Source organism: Lagopus leucura, unplaced genomic scaffold (genome assembly GCF_019238085.1).
Source record: "Lagopus leucura isolate 7727_CA_CO unplaced genomic scaffold, USGS_WTPT01 Super-Scaffold_100001, whole genome shotgun sequence".
NCBI lineage: Eukaryota > Metazoa > Chordata > Aves > Galliformes > Phasianidae > Lagopus > Lagopus leucura.
Window position 1 is genome coordinate 59,733,988 of NW_024962262.1, and position 16,755 is coordinate 59,750,742.

The 16,755-nt window shown below is 41.5% G+C and overlaps 1 protein-coding gene across 2 annotated transcripts in view; it reads right to left on the bottom strand.

The window, feature by feature from the left end:
* ADGRG2 (adhesion G protein-coupled receptor G2) overlaps nt 1-15,304 on the bottom strand; it is a 54,799-nt gene extending 39,495 nt beyond the window's left edge. For both annotated transcript variants that reach the window (XM_042868239.1, XM_042868240.1), the window contains exons 1-2: nt 15,267-15,304; nt 4,382-4,500 (exon numbers count right to left, since the gene is read on the bottom strand). In XM_042868239.1, coding sequence (XP_042724173.1) covers nt 4,382-4,499 — 118 coding nt within the window. In that variant the 5' untranslated portion in view covers nt 4,500; nt 15,267-15,304. The remainder of the gene's footprint in view (nt 1-4,381; nt 4,501-15,266) is intronic.
* Between the last annotated feature and the right edge of the window lie 1,451 nt (nt 15,305-16,755).

Sequence of the window (16,755 nt, forward strand, 5' to 3'; positions counted from 1 at the left end):
CTCAAACAGTAGAACTTGACCATAATTATTAAGTTCTTGCAGACGTCTCAATTCTTCCTCTGTCCCACTGGTACAGGCTTTTGTGGCTGTAGATGTAGGCTCTCCAAAGTGGAGACTGCATCTTAAAAAGCACATTCCAATTGTGCGATCATTATCAAGATTGCCAGCTCTATGATGCACCCACTCAACATCAACAAAAATAAACCCAAACAAAAATAACTCTCATGGGCCAAGTAATGGAGCCGTGGAAAAAGGAAATAGCCTAGTAAATGCTCAGAAAGTGCAAGAAGATGCTAGAATCATAGATTTTGGAAGGCATTACTTTGTCAATATACACAGAGCTTTTATGTACCCTATAGAAAAAGGGATTAACCATGATTGATCAGGGTTGGACAGCAGAAAAAAATTGGTCAACATACAAATCATGTTTTTTCATTAGTTTCCCTATCAAAAGACAAATTTTGAGGTAACTTGATTCCACCTTTTCTTTTCAAGGTAAATCACAGTCATTGTCCTAGCTAGCTGTCAGGATCACAGCCAGCTCTTTGATCATCAGGGATGACACAGGGATTTGCTCAAATATTGTGCCTCTTGGCCACAGAGATGTCAGACAGCTTTTTCAATAGGAACAAATAAAACACAGGAAGAACTTCCTACTGTAGCAACTGTGGTACACAGAATCACAGAATGGCCAGGGTTGGAAGGGACCTCAAGGATCATGAATCTCCAACCCCCCATCACAGGCAGGGCCACCAACCTCCCCATTTAATTCTAGACCAGGCTGCCCAGGGCTCCATCCAACCAGGCCTTGAACACCTCCAGGGACGGGGCATCCACAACCTCTCTGGGCAGCCTGTTCCAGCATCTCACCACTCTCTCTGTAAAGAACTTCCCCCTGACACCCAACCTAAATCTCCCTTCCCTCAACCTAAAACCATCTCCCCTCGTGCTACACATACCAACCCTTTCAAAGAATTGATTCCCCTCCTGTTTGTAGGCTCCCTTTAGGTACTGAAAGGCCGCCATGAGGTCACCCCACTGCCTTCTTTTCTCCAGGCTGAACAAGCCCAGCTCCCTCAGCCTGTTTTCATAGGGGAGGTGCTCCAGTCCCCTGATCATCTTTGTGGCTCTCCTCTGGACCCTCTCCAACAGCTCTCTGTCTTTCTTGGACTGGGGCTCCAGATCTAGACACAGTACTCCAGATGGAGCCTTACAAGAGCAGAGTAGAGGGGGAAAATTTAGTACAGGCTACCAGAAAATGTTTAAAACACATTTATTAATCAGTTTTCACGTAAACTCACTGATAACTGTTCTTGTTGCTTACTACAGCTTTGAAACTCCCCTTGTAATAGTACTAATTAGCAGAATCCAACCTCGAATCATTCCTGAAGTTCAGCATCTATCACAAAGGTACTAAACAAGGCTACCAAGCAAAGAAACCTGAACAGACTCAGGGTTCAGGCCAAATTGCATGAAATTCCTAATTAGCAGCCAATGGATTTTCACAGTTTGACACTGTAGATGTAGAACAGTCCTAACAGCAATCAACAGAATTACTGCTCCACCCTAAAGCATGAATTCACTCATTCAATTTGGCCATTTGTCACAGTGCATAGGCAAAATCTAGCATACTTAGCTAAGAATTGACTTACTAAACAAAACGGCTAGGCAGATACCGTTATATGTCAACACTTGTAACATAGGCTCCTCTAAAGAAAAATAATTGCTCAAATCTTTCACTATTAAATAGGAATTACGCTGAAGGTTTTGAAAGATCTGATGAAGATGCTATTCTTCATAGACAGTATGCCAGCAATATGTTTGCATGACTTACATGCCCTCTGAAATTCCTGTAAGGAATCTTGAGCCTACAGAGATGGCCACAGTGGCTGGTAAAGGAAGTCAAGACAAAGACTTAAAACATGAAGTCACTATTAATTATCCAGGATCCCTTTATATTTGAAGAGTTAGAAGTCCATTTCTGAGCAGAAATGTTAATTAAAGCTTGCAGTAGACAATTTTGGAAACGAACAAATTCTGACATAGGCTTGATTTCATGTTAGGCATTAAACTAGGGGTTGTTATTGTTATTAATTTGTAACAGGAAATTAATTATAGGGCTGCAAAATTATAGTACATTCTTTATAGATGCTTGACACTATAAAGCCACTGAGTTAGAAATTAATTATCAACATTATCTTAGCTAGGCCTTTTATATATGTAGGTGGGTGCAATATAAGCAGATGCTAACATTATTTCAAAGCCCTGGAAATTCAGTCAATCATCATTTATTTTCTCTAGAAAATAGTGTGCTGCAGCCCACTCTTGTTCACAGAACCGAGAAGCTGGAACTGGCTGTTCTCTGACTGGGCCATTCTGAGCTTACGGCTAGTTCCTTTGAATACAGATAATACAAACGACATTTGGAAACCTGGCCATTGAATATATTTTTTATTACCACAGCACAGAAAACACGGCATAGGAGAAAGAATGCTCCAAACATATGCAGTGTAAGAAAACTAAGCAAAAATCACAAGTTGGAGTCAAGAAAACTCCATCCAGTAGAAACTGGGGACTAACTTCTGAGTGGCATTTGCTATATTCAAGCACTTCACCTCTTTCAGAAATGCAAGTTGTTCCTTTTTAACATATTCACATCACTAGATGAAAGTGCTGAAACTAGATGTAGCGCTAAAACAAAAAACATTCATGTAAATGTGTTCTATCAAGCAGTGGAAGAAGTCCTGAAATGTATGTATGAAATGTTCTGTGATTCTGTGATTTTAAATCTCCACGTATTCCATCTAGAGCTAATAGCTAATCTTTATAAAAAGTTTACAATAAACTTTCTACATGCAGACTGCTTGATTCTTCTGAATGTCCTGAAATTCTGAACTGCTTTCTCCTTTTCAGTCACAGTTATATTTAGATAGATGGGGATAAACTCTGCCACATCATGCAGCATCCTACATGTTGAAAAGAACACAGATAATTCTTATCCATTCATATTTCCTGGAAAGCATCTTAACTGAAGAAAGAACTGAGCAGAGATGATGCTGAAAATGCCAACAGCCTACCAAAAAAAAAAAAACCACTACCAACAAAATACTGTGGAACCAGAAATCGACTCTTGCAACAGTTTATGTCATCTTGAAGGATTACTGACACTTGCAAGTTGTACATAGGTGAAAGAAAAAAATCCTTACTTGCTTGCATTCTCAAAACTCTAGATATAGCTGAATTGTCTCTGGCAAAATATTTGTAGGACATCCGTCCATATTTTGGGCTGTTCCTTTTGCTTTTCAATGTACCTAAGGTTAAAACTTGATCATTTTAGCAACAGTTTTGTAACTTGAACTTCAAATTCTGTCTCAATAAAAGGTTCATTTTACAAAAATCACTACATTTGGAAAATTGGAATTAGTCTATTCTATCAACAAATAAAACCACCTTGCTAGTACAATGTCATTAAAAAGGCGTATTTATTAAGTGTGTTTGGTCTGCAAAAAACTCTCACCTTCTGGAGTACAACAACACGCTACATGCAAGAGCTTCTAAAAATAATCAATTTTTTTTGTCATGTACAAAATGGTTGTTTTTTTTTTTTAACTATTTAATGCACAACGCTAGCATGATTTATTATCAATACAAGAAGCTGTACAAATGACAAGCACTGTTATTTGTATCTGTCGAGGACCAGCATAACAAGACTTGCACCTGTGAGCTTCAAGAACAGTAATGAATGGAACACAAACTTGCTGATCCTACTTTATCTCATATACAAACATCACCAACATTAGTTACTCCGTTTCTACTAGAAATGACAAGAACTTGAAGTTGCTTGATTCTTTTTCATTTACTGTTACAGAAAGAGAATAGACTGTCAAATTCAAATACATAATTTCTGTTAACATATTTTGGATCTTCTCTAGTTTTCCCTAGCCATGCTCAGACCCACAGCCAAAATCAGCTGTTTTGTGTTTATAGGTGTACTATGTAAAATTAAAAGGATCTTGAAGTGTTTATGTAAGAGCAGTATAAAACATTTAAAGGGAGGTTCTGACAATGGTTACATCTCCAGTTAAAAAAAATAGCAGGATAGCAATGTTCTGTTATTATGTACTTACATTTTCTCCTCATCCACAGCCCAAAAGAAATTACTACTGATGACTTTTTGTGAAAATAAATACTGTGAACTTAGAGCCCATTTAGTATCCAAAATGATTATCAAATGTTTTAGTTCTTGGTAATGAACATTATTCCCTTTGATTTGAAGATGGCAGAAAGTTGCTTGTGAATACAATCAAGAGTCCTATTCATAAAGACTAGTGTTGATCACTGGAATATCAATACTAGACAAATTGGGAAAAACATGTCTTACCTTTGCCTGCTGTAGCCAAGAACAAATGAAGTAGAAGGACTGGGAAAGCAATCCTGAATCTCAATAAAATGTGCTGTATTCTGCCAACACAGCAGTGCTGTCTTCCCCAGGCAACCATTCTAGGACAAAATAAATAAATACATAAATAAGTCAATGTAACTAGAAGAAAAACAAGTCTTCAGATAACTGTGACAAACGATGCTTCCAACCCAGATGTGTGAATTTTTCAGCCGTTACACTACTGGCCATGTGCTGTACACAAATGCACTGTGGAGTATTGCCAAGTCACCGATAAATAAATAGCTGTTTGTGGGTGGGAAAAAGCAAATAAGCAAACGTTCATGTTCTCTAATTCTCTAATTGTGAGTCTAAAGACTCACAAATACATCAGATCATCACTACAAGTCCTTGCACAAGTAAAGCTTTAGAAGTTTATAAGGCAAACAAACATGAAAGGCCTCGTAAACAAAACAAAACACACAGGAGTGACAGCCTGGTGAGCTTTTCAAAAACCTTTGTTAAGCTCAGGCAGTAAATGGGAAGCACTTGTTTGGTCCCCTATCCACAGGTTCTATTAGCTGACATCTAATAGCAGCATTGAGAACCTCTCAAGAATAAACAAGACTTTGATTCCCAATCCTCATCTCATTCTCAAGACAAAAAAAGTTACTGCGAACTTCAAAACACAAAATGCAACAAGCCAATGTGCAGAAAGTTCCTAGAGAATGTAATAGAAAACTGATTTCTCCACATCTCTTCCTAGTGATGGTTGTCTCGGGTGAACAGTAGAATATGGTGATGAAAAACAAACATGCTTCCTACTGTAAGATTTAACACCCCCAAGAATTATACACTTTTATAATGAGATCCTTGGGAGGAAAAAAAAAAATATACATATCTATCTATCTATCTATCTATCTTCTGGATATTTTGCATGCTGAAATAATTGTTAAGCAAAACATTCACGTGCTTTTTGCATGCATTATCTCTTTAATAAAGAACTTTACAGACACATATTTGTTAGCAATTCTGTAACTGACACTTGAAAAAAATGCAAAGCAGTAAACTTTACATGTTTATTATATGTATCTCCTAGTGTCTGCCTTATGGCAGACCAGAGCATCCTGCACAACCATGTAAGTTTAACACAGCCATCACAGATTTGGTATATTTGTACCTGGTTAGCACTGAGAGAAGTTTAGAGTCATGCTACCTGCAAACTTTCCTATATTTTTGTACATGCTGCATCAAGCTGCAGTAGGTTTTTTTCTTTACAGGAACTGTAAAATGTACACTCCTGAGGGTTATAAATTCTTGCTAAGGTGAGGGCTAACATAAATTTTTGCCAGTGCTCACATTAATATAAATATTTATTAGAATAAAATGGTTACTATGGGGTGAACCCTCCAAGTAAGTGCTAAGGGAATATACTGGCATACACATAAATCAGTGAAGTTGCTAAGTAATCAACACTTTGGAAATTGATTAAACATGCATGCAAATAAATTATGAGCATATAACAGTGTAATACAGAAAACAAAGGAAAGGCTTTCTGAAAATTAGAACAGCACCATGTTACTGCCAGCCATCATTTCCAACAGTTACACAGTATATGGTATTTCTAGCAGAAATATGGCCATACTGATTGGATTGAAGAAGACTGATCTTGATGATGACACACACAGTTTCCACTTTGCAGATGCTGGATGCATGCTTGAAACCAGAATGCTCTGAGGAAATAACAATCAAACTGTGGCAAGATCATGAATGACAGCTGCATGTAATAAGAAAGATTTTCAGTCAGTAAATTAAGTAATTATGCTAATTATCCCAAGAACTTGATAACAAAAATTGCAGTGCAAAATGCTGGTAGGTTTGAAGTGTTTTTGACTGACAATTTCAAGGATGGCCCACCTACAGTATAACTTCATGGCATTAAAAGAAATGTACATCCAAAACCTCTGTTTCCTTTGTCTGCTTACTCACACTTTCCATTCTCATCTCAAGTTAGGTCACTCCTAAGCAAAGCTAAGCTGCACATCTATTCCTTCAATTTATGGGGAAATCTCCTTTTGGTGTGGGAAGCCATATATTCACAGGAATGCAGCAGACAACAAACTAAACTCAAATTCCAGCATTCCTTGCCATTACTACCTAGAAATGAAGAGCTGAAATATGAATGAGAAAGAGCCCAAAAATACTTCACAGAACCCACAAGCTTAGCCATTGGTGCTAGTAAGTGTTGAAGCAAACTGCTTGCTCTGCGCCACATAAAAACCTGATTTGGAATGCCTCCAAATTCTCTGCATTCGGTTTCAGGAGAGAGGCAAAGTTTCTTGTTGACAGAATCCAGTCATAACAAGAACTCCACAGCTATTCAGTTACGAATGCAGATTAACGTTCTCAGGGGATGCACTAAAAAACAGAGCAGGAAAGTGAATAAACATACAAAGGGAAATCCCAATACAATCAGAACTCAGTTAACTTTTTGCAAGACTTTCGAGATGTAGGCTAGCTCAGCATTTGTTCCAGCATCTAGTGAAAATTACAATTAAAAAACAACATCAGGTATACAATATTACTGCTTCTTTCATTTCACAACAATTCTGTTTACATTCTATTAAGGAAAAAGATCCTACTTTCTATATTATCATTATTTCTTAGATAATGACAAATCCGCATTCTTACCATTAATATTAACTAGATCATTTCATGCTATTTTACTAGTTGATGGACAATTCTGATGGAATTGCCTCCTTCCACACAGTGGGACTTTCACTTGCCTAAGTAGCACAGAGTTTTCACAGGAGATGATACCAAAATGTAATAGGTTCATCCAAATAAACACTGTGACAGGGAATCCACTGCACAAGGGCAGGCAAAAGAGTCTAGTCTTAACCAGCTAAGAGCAGGCAAACAAAATAGTTAAAACCAAGGTCCATAAGTCTTTCACCTTGTTTACTCTACTGTACCCAGCTTTTCACCTCTGAAAGACAAATAGCATTACTTGTAGTTGATGTTTTCCAAGCACTTCAGTGGACTTAGAAGAGCCACAGGAAATTGGGCTTGTGTTGCAAATGCACTTGGAATGCAGAAGAGACAGGATCTGTGCCTCTGCAACCAGCCTCAAGAGTGTCTGCTTGCTGCAGCCCCACGCAACGTGCAGTGGGAGAAGACTGGACTGCGTTCCAAGTGTACACCCACATCAAGATACCTCGCCTATCTTAAGCCACTTCTTGCCTTGTATCACAGAAGATAAATTTGCAATAGACTGAAAGCCATAAAAAAATAAATAAATCTTAAATACAGCAGCCTTTGCTGCACTATACTTTGTTACATCCTCTTATGAAAATTACATTCAAGTTTCATAGTGCTCGCTGAAAACGTCTGTTTACTGGCAGTCATTTTCTTCATCCTTAATTTTAGCCAGAGCTGATTCTCACAGCCAGTGCATGAGCTGTTGGTAACAGAGTTTGCTGGAAATTGTAACTGTAAGCAATCAGTCATTTACTTCTGACCATGCCGTCTACTGCTGTGCTTCACACTGTTTTTTCAAATCACATTTACTCCATCTGTAGACCTTGAGGCTTTCAGAGTCAGATCTTGGATTTTAAGATATATATTTCCAGATCTATGGAACTTGCTGTTGAGGAGGACAGCAGTGATGAATGGTAAGATTCTGGCTGTTGTTTCTGACAGTCTTCATTATTCAAATCTTTACCAAGCGAAAAATGACAGTAAAGAGCCAAAGAAACATCATATTGCTCAGGTATGAAAGCCTCTTAGATCTGCCTTGGATTACTTTCAGAAACAGAAAACTGTGGACTTCTTCCATCAACCCCTTCCCAGACTGGAACGAAACTGTAGTAAAGCTTCTATGTTATTTTTAAACTTTGGCTAAAGCAAGTTAGATGTAATAGGGAGGACGCTATGGTGGAAAGTCTTATGTCACTGTGAATTTTGGCACATATAGCACCTACCAACATAAGAGTAGAAACATACCACTGAATTTTAAATGGTCTTCTATGTTTCTTTCTAATGTATTTTTTCCAGAAGACAGTAATAGGATTATTACTGTCTGATAATAGCTTGGTTTTCATTAATTCTTTTCCCTATTTATCAAAGGCTGTAGAATCAAGCACACAGCGTTCTAAGAAATCCAAGCACTTTAAGTAGAACATCTCTTTTTCTAAAAACTATGATGGTAACATCAACTAAAGGATCCATCAAATAAGTTCTCCTGACATAAACCTTTATCACTTTCAAAGGTATTTGATCTTTTTCATATTGGCTTACAGAGTGCAGCAAGCCACTTGGCTGGGTATCAGTCCTGCAGAAAACTTGTAACTCATCAGTTCAGTTCTCAACACAAATAAATGGGAAGAAAAATTCTTGGAGGAACTCATTCTCTTATTTAGTCTCTGCCTAAGACTAATTTTAGTTTGCACAGCAGTGGCATTCAAGAAATTTTTCAATTTCATTTTACAATAAATATATGTATAAGGCTGCTTAAGTCAAGGACTGCCCTCAGTTATATTTACAGATCACCCTTAGATTTGTGTAAAAGTGTAAGCTGATTCACTAATGCAATGGCTGAGTGGTTAAGGGTTTGAAATCCAATGGGGTCTCCCCATACAGGTTCATAATCTGCTTGTCCTCTTCTTCCTCCTTCCCCTTCTCAGGGGTAGGAGTTTCCTCCCTTACTAAGCAAGTGGACATTCGTATCATTTCCTTTTGCCACAGATACTGGCATGGGTTGGTTCTCAGGTTCAGATGCAGGGCCTGTTCCTGGGACTGAAGCAGCATAGAGTGTGGTTCAACAGGCCAAGCCTCTGTGCTTTGCAGTGATTTGGGCCTCTCAGGAATTACCAGGATGATGGCATACCTTTTTCAAACATTTTACCAGTTGTTTGAGATCCTGAACTCGTTCGGGGGCAAAGTTCCCAAGCACTGGATGTGCCCACTGTTCTAGGTGCATGCCAATATCTTCCCACAGTCCCTGACACCCACAGCTATCCAGCCTCCAGGCAGATCTCTGGGTGGTATTCTTAAATAGCTGTTTAACCTTCAACAAAACCTGAAACAGGTTTGGAAGGTGCAGCAATAGGAGCATGATGGTTTCAACATCCCAAGGATATTCAAAATTCTCAAGGGGTATTTTTACTAGCCTGGAGGAAAAGAAGAGGGTGAAGAAGTGAGGAAAAGGGTCCACCCTCTTCTCCCCTAACAGATGGGCACGCTGAGAAGAAAAGGTAAAGACTGTAATTATAGTTTCCAAGACATAGTTCCTAAAGTACGAAGGTGACAGCAGTGCTGACTACAAACAGCAGATTAGTCTAATGACTGGCAATTTTATCATATCATAAACTAGTGTTTCACAGTACAGCAAAATGATAACCTTAATCCAGCCTCCAGAGATGGTAAAAAGCACAACAGGACCATACAGAGCATATAAGGGGTTCTATAACACAACTCTGAAAACAAGTCCAAGAGCTCTGAGCACAGAAAAAAAAAATCAACACAGTGATCAGCAGATACTGAAGTAATGGAATGAATCATAGAATTGAGTTGGAAAGAATCGTTAAAGGCCATCTAGTCCAACTCCCCTGCAACGAACAGGAATACCTACGGCTCCATCAGGGTGCTCAGAGCCCCGTGCAGCCTGACCTTGAGTGTTTCCAGGGATGGGGCATCCATCACCTCTCTGTCCCAGTGCCTCACTACCAGTACTGGAAAAAACTTTTTCATATATCCAATTGAAATCTCCCCTCTTCTAGTTTGAATCTATTTCCCCTTGTCCAGTCACAACAGACCATGTTAAAGAGTCTGTCCCCTTTTTTCCTAAAGCTACCCCTTTAGATACTGAAAGGTTGTATCACATCTCCTCAGAGCCTTCTCTTCTCCATGCTGAACAAACTAGGCTCTCTCAGTTTGTCCTTTGAGCACCAACAGGACTGTTATGGCTTAACCCATGAGGCAGCTCAGCATCAAAGAGTCATTTGCTCCTTTCACTCCCTAATGGGATGAGGGAGAAAACATCAATTTCATCCTAAGCTTTACATAGCAGGTCTCTTGGAAGTTTCCTCTGGAGCTGCTGAAACTCCCTTGGAAGCTATGGAACACAATATTTGGTAAAGGCAGGTTGGCTTTATTTTGGTTTTTTTGTTTGGTCAGTTTGGGATTTTTTTTCCTTTTGAACAAGCAGAGACTGTTTTTAATAGACAGCTCAATGGCCAAACATGCAGTTTGTATCAAAGAAATAAAGCTCATCACTTTTGACAGACGGATACACTGAAGCAACCCATGTTCCAGAGCCCTACTACAGCTCTGGTAATGAATATGGCATCAGTACTCGGCACAGTACAAGGAACTACAGTCACTTTGGCACCTCTGTCTTTAGATGGGGTTAATATTTTGGGCTCCCCTGTTAAACCTTTCTAGTAAATGAGGTTATGCCAGGGCGATGTTTCTGGCCTCTTTTAGCAGTGCACCTCCAGAGGGTACAATGCCTACGGAATGTATGGAGCATGGTAGAAAAGAGAAGACACCATTCCAAAGACAAGCTCCCTGAACTTATTCTAGCACTATTCCTGCTTTCAGCCCTCACATATCAGATCAGAAAATTTGCTTTGCACAAATACACTCCACATGGCCTATTTTGCTGTTGCCATTTCTACAATGAAGTGATTAGCCTTTCTTAGAAATAAACCACTCTAACCACAACGCCAACTTGCTGAGACAGATAAGAAAAAAAAAATGCACTTTTACATTCAAGTTATATGAGTACTTAGACTGTGCTGTGCGTAAGTAATGAAGGAACAAAGTCCCCTAGACTTCAAAACCTGATGTATTATGGTGTATTATCAAAAAGCCATTCAGTCAACTTACAACCATAATTAATTTGGTGCAAGAGAAACAAAGATATTCAAAGTCTGGTTGCGAAGTCAGAAAATAAATGTGGAATTTGGCAACAATCACTATCAGGCATTCCCAGAAGTCTAATAAGTCCAGGAAAAGAGATATAGTAATTTATTCTCTACAGAATATCAAAGAGATCTCCAAGAGAATGTTTAAAACATTAACATGTCACTAAAATGAGCGTGGTTTTGGTAATACGTGCACAGTAACGCTTCCAACAGCAGCACACCCTCGTTGCTCATTTTCCTGCCAGCTTTACTGTTTCTAAATGTCTCACAACTTGTCAAATGTGATAGTTTCTGGCAAACCTGCTGATGTATCTTTTAGGCCTTAAGTTTTCAATGACTCCTTTGAAGAGTATCACAAATGAGAACAAACGTAATGCTTAAGTTGTGAGTGCCTCTTCTTTTTTGGCATCTAAGGCATCAAGTGAGGTACTCATGCAAGTTTCTCTAAATTTAATGGAGTTTAAAAGTACTTTAAGTAGCTTGGAGAACTCCATAAACTATTTCTTTTCTGCACATTGCCTCATCTAGTGTAACTGAGTTCCTATAGTTTTCCTTTAAAACAAACAGAAGTAAGTACATTGTGTTACAAACTACAGTTTTTCTCTGCAATATAGTGGGTATGCAGTATTTCAGTAGCCAGCAGAACAGAACCTAGAATGGAAGAACAAAATGCACTGATTTACTAAGGTATTAGCTGAAAAACAGCTGGTATATCAAACAATAATGTGATTTCAGGGCTACAATGCTCATACATAAAACAGAAAAGACTGAGGCTGAGGCCTTCAGCTGCCAAATAAATTTCTAAAATCTTGTGTTAGTTCTACTACATACTACCTGCAATGAAACTGCCCTGAAGGTGATGAAAGCAACACAGCATGTGCACCTGTGGTATACAAGGTGCTCAACTCACAGCTGGAGACAAATCCATGTGACTCATGGGAGTCAGGGAGGAGGCTAAGATGCGTTTTTTTTTTTTTTTTTTTTTTTTTTTTGGTCATTGACTTAATGGCAGCTACAAAGGATTCTTTATCCATCCGGAACAACAATAAATTTAAAAGATATTTTGGCACACAAAAAAAATCAAAGTCTCCCGGTCAATTGAGTCCTACCAACTACTGTTTAATTTACATAACCCCATCTTTTCACATAGCAAGTATAGATCCTTTCCATGCTATGGTTCCACCAGGAAGGTGGCACTGGAAAGAATAATATCCTCGTAAACACAAGCAGCTATCTGATAGACATGAAATGATTCACTTGGCTGTTTTTGTGCTCACAAGATGAGAAGCACCTACCAGTGCTCTACAACAAACTGTTCTTTTCTAAATCAGCTGTAGCCAGCAGTGCATCCTGGCACCCAAGGGGGCACACACAGCACAGCCAGCTGGTCAAAGGAGGTGATGTTCCTGCTTTATTAGCGTTGGTGTGGCCTCACATCGAGTATCATGTGCAGTTCTGGGCTCCATAACACAAAAAGGACGTTAAGATCCTTTTCAAAGGAGGCACCAAAGCTGGTAACAGGGCTGAAGGCATGTTCTGTGAGGAGAGGCTGAGAGCATTGGGAAGAGGAGGCTGAGAGGTACCTCAGTGCTCCCTGCAGTGCCCTGATGAAGGGAAGCAGAGGGAGGTGCTGGGTTCTGCTCCCAGGAACTGACAGCAGCAGGAGAATGGCACAGAGCTGCCATGGAAGGGTGGGACTGGACATTAGGAAAGTTTTCTTTACCATGAGGGTGGTTAAACGCTGGAAGAGGCTTCCTAGAGAGGCAGCTGATGCCCTGTGCCTGGCAGTGTTTATGGGGTATTTGTACAAAGCTCTCAGTAACATGCTCTAGCTTCTGGTTAGCCCTGAGATGGTCAGGACGTGGTAGTCTCTGAAGGTTCCTTCCAGCTGAATTGTTCTAAAAAATAATAATAGCCTAAAAATTCCACTTATCTGAAAGAACAGCAAAGCTTTTAACTGCACCTACATACAACAAAACTACTAAACTTGCTGTTTATCAGAGAGCTTACATCTCAAGACAAACACAGCACACCTTATCCTTGTCAGTTCCTCACTTGAAGTCAATGAGACTGTGAGCTGTCTTGATTGTGGCCTAACCTTAGTATTCCACTGAAAATACAAAATTCCAAATTCATGCACTGAGCAGCTCTAACACCACATTATTTGCCAAGGCCACTGATCGTGTTATATATTAAGAACTAAAAGCTGTCAAAATTTAACAACTGTTATTCCCTTATCATGTCCAAATCTTTCCTGAATCTGCCAATATATAGCATTATTAGTGGATTACCTGCCTAAAAGCATTCACTGCACTCACTATAATTTGAGTGATTAACTCGAGAATGGGAATTCAGTCCCTGATTTCTCTCCAGCTGGCTACAACTGCAGCCAATTTCTGCTGATGTGTTTATAAACACAAGTTTAATGTGAAATTTTGAACGACTTGAAGAGGAAGAAAAAACCAACATGCTCACAAATGCTATCTGATCTACATAATTACCTTAAGATACTAGAGTAATATTATTAATATGTTAGCTTATTTGATTTCCAACTGCCGCAACAGAAATAAAATAATGTTACTAACTTGTAGCGTACATTAAAAACTGTACTGGCCCCAATTCATACCTGAACAAACTCTGCTTACACTTAGCTTCTGTTCTCCATCTTCTTTCAAAGCATTTCATTTTGTTTTTATCAGCAAGTTATATGTGCATCCCCAGTAAGACTAAGTCAGTAAGCACTGGAGACAGGCAGACTCTCCCAGGCAGAGACTGTTCTTTGGTTTAATCCAACAAACACACTTGCAGACAGCCAAGAGAGGACAAAAAGCCCTGCTTGTTTCACCCATGTGAAGAACGTGAAGAACATACAGAAGGATGCTTTCCATCTTTAGGAAGGGATGGACAAAGGCGTAAGGTGAAAACTAAGAACAGGAAAGGTTGATCAAGTCTCCTAATGACAATGCGTAGCCTATGCAAGCAAAAGGATGAGATGCATTCTGAGCAAAGGCAAGCAGTACAAGTGACAGAGCTCAGGAACCAAGCACCTTGCTGTAGGACTAATGCTTAAATCTGCATGCTAATTGGTTTGGCCTTTACTGAAGCTGCTTCCACCATGCCTCCAGTGCGACTCCCACTCATCCCACTCCCACTACATCCTGAAGTTAAAGCCAGCCCAGCCTGCACAGCCACACTGGATGGCAGCCGTGACTGAGTTTACAAACACATTTTCAGCATTTTCACACAAATCAATGCGGGGCAATCAGACAGTAAAAGCAACAGAAGTCGGCACTATCACAAATACCAACAGTGACTAACAAAACCAAAGCAAAAATCAATGCAGACAGCACTCAAGGTCGCTTCCAGCACCCGGATCGCTCCTCACTCAGCACAAATGACCAAAAAGCCCCAACCAGCTCACAACACCGGCCGTACCCCACAGACGCTTCCGAACCCCTCACGTAGCCCCAGCAGCACTATCCCAGCCGGCCACCCTCGGTTCTACCACATACAGCATTCAAACCCTGCTGACGCGTCAATCAGAATTACTTATCTCCAACCGAAACGCGCTACTGACCTCTATCCCTACTGACCAAAGCGGACCGCAGCCGCACCCCGCCGGTACCGCAGGACGGGCACCTGCTGGCAGCAGGGCTCCGCTCCGGGCCGGGCCACGCCACCACCCTCGGGGCAACGGGTGGGCGCAGCGCCCCGCGCCCCAACGGCCCCTCGCTGGCGGACGGGCTCTGTCCTCGGCCGGGCTGGGCTGCGGAGGAAGGCGGAGGGGACAGCGCTCACCCCTCCAGCCGGACTGGCAGCGCTCCGCGGCACCCTTCAACCCGCAGGGGAAGGAGCGCAAGGAAAAAGCTCGGCGGGACAGCCACTCCCCGGAAAGCCGCCGCTCTGCCGCTCCCTCCTCGCCCCGCGCAGCCCTCCGCCCGGAGCCGAGCGCCGCTCACCTGGCCCCGGGGGACCGACCGCCTGTCCCGCGCGACGCCGCCGCCCGCTCGACTCTCGGCGCAGGAGGCGCGGCCACCGCCCCCGGCTGCTGGAGCAGCCCCGGGCCGGGACCGGGGGGGGGCGGAGGCAGACGAGGGAGGTGCTGCGAGAGAGAGGGAGGGAGCCGGGAGCCCCTCGGTAAGGCGGGCCCGGCGACAGTGGCCCTGCGGGTGCGGGCGTTGGCTCTGACCGAGTCCCGCGTGCGGCTAAGCGCGCGGCTCGCAGTGTGAGGGGGCAGCGGGCAGCGGGCAGCGAGCGGAACAGCGCGGCTCGAGGGAAATCCCGGGGCACTTCGCAGCTCCACACAGCGAATTGAAGGCGGGACGGGGGGGAGAGAGAAAGGTGTGGCTTTCCTCGCGTTAACTTGTCTGGGATGAAGCACGTTGAGAAAAGGCAGCATTTCCAATGATTTCTCTTTTTTCTTTCTTTTTTTTTCCAGTTGCTTAACACACCGAAGTTTCAGGAACTGCTTCTGAGGTTGGAAGGGGCCTCTCAAGACTGACCCCTCTGCCTCCCTGTTGGAATAGGGCAACTCCAACACGTTGCCCCGGATTGTGCCCTCATAGTTCTGTGTCTAAGGATGCTGACTCCACACCACCTCTGGACACCCTGTTCCAGTGTCCAACCACTCATCATAAAACTCCGTTTTCAAAGAATCAGAATGGTTTAAATTGGAAGGGATCCTTAGAGGCCATTTAGTTCAGCTTCCCTGCAATGAACAGGGACACCTACGGCCATATCAGGATGCTCAGAGCCCAGTCCAGCCTGACCTTGAGTGTCTCCAAGAAAAGGTCATCCACCACCTCTCTGTGCAACCTGTGCCAGTGCCTCATCATTCTTATTGTAAAAAACTTATTTTTCCTTGTATGCAATTGAAATCTCCCCTCGTAGTTTGAAACGGTGTCCCCTTGTCTCATCACAACATACTCTCCCACAGAGTCTGTCCCCTTCTTTCTTATAGCCCCCCTTTAGATACTGTTTTCTTATGTTAAGATGAAATTTCTTGTTTTTCAATTTCTGCCCATTGCCTCTAGCCCCGTCAGCACTAATATAAACCTGTCTCTCACTACATATTTTTAAGGAAATTTTGGAGTTTTAGGCAACAAGAAATCTTCTTTGGTGTCATTTAGGGTAGGAAAAGGACAGAATCTACAAACTCTACAGATAGCAGATCCTCCTAAGGATGCAGTGTGCGATGAGTCCATGTGAGGAGCAGGATTTCATAGAGAAATACTTAGAAAGAACTGCTGAGGTTAGATAAAAAGGCTTGTTTCATTTTGCTCAGATCTAGGGTGGTGGATGTAGGGATCTTTGGATGCTTTGGAGCCAGTACCTAATGGAACACAATGGGAGGGCTTTGGCAGATCTTCACAAAGGATAAAACAAGAGGCACATATCTTTCTCTGCCTTGGATAGTGCGATATCTTCCTTGAACATTGAAGTACCATA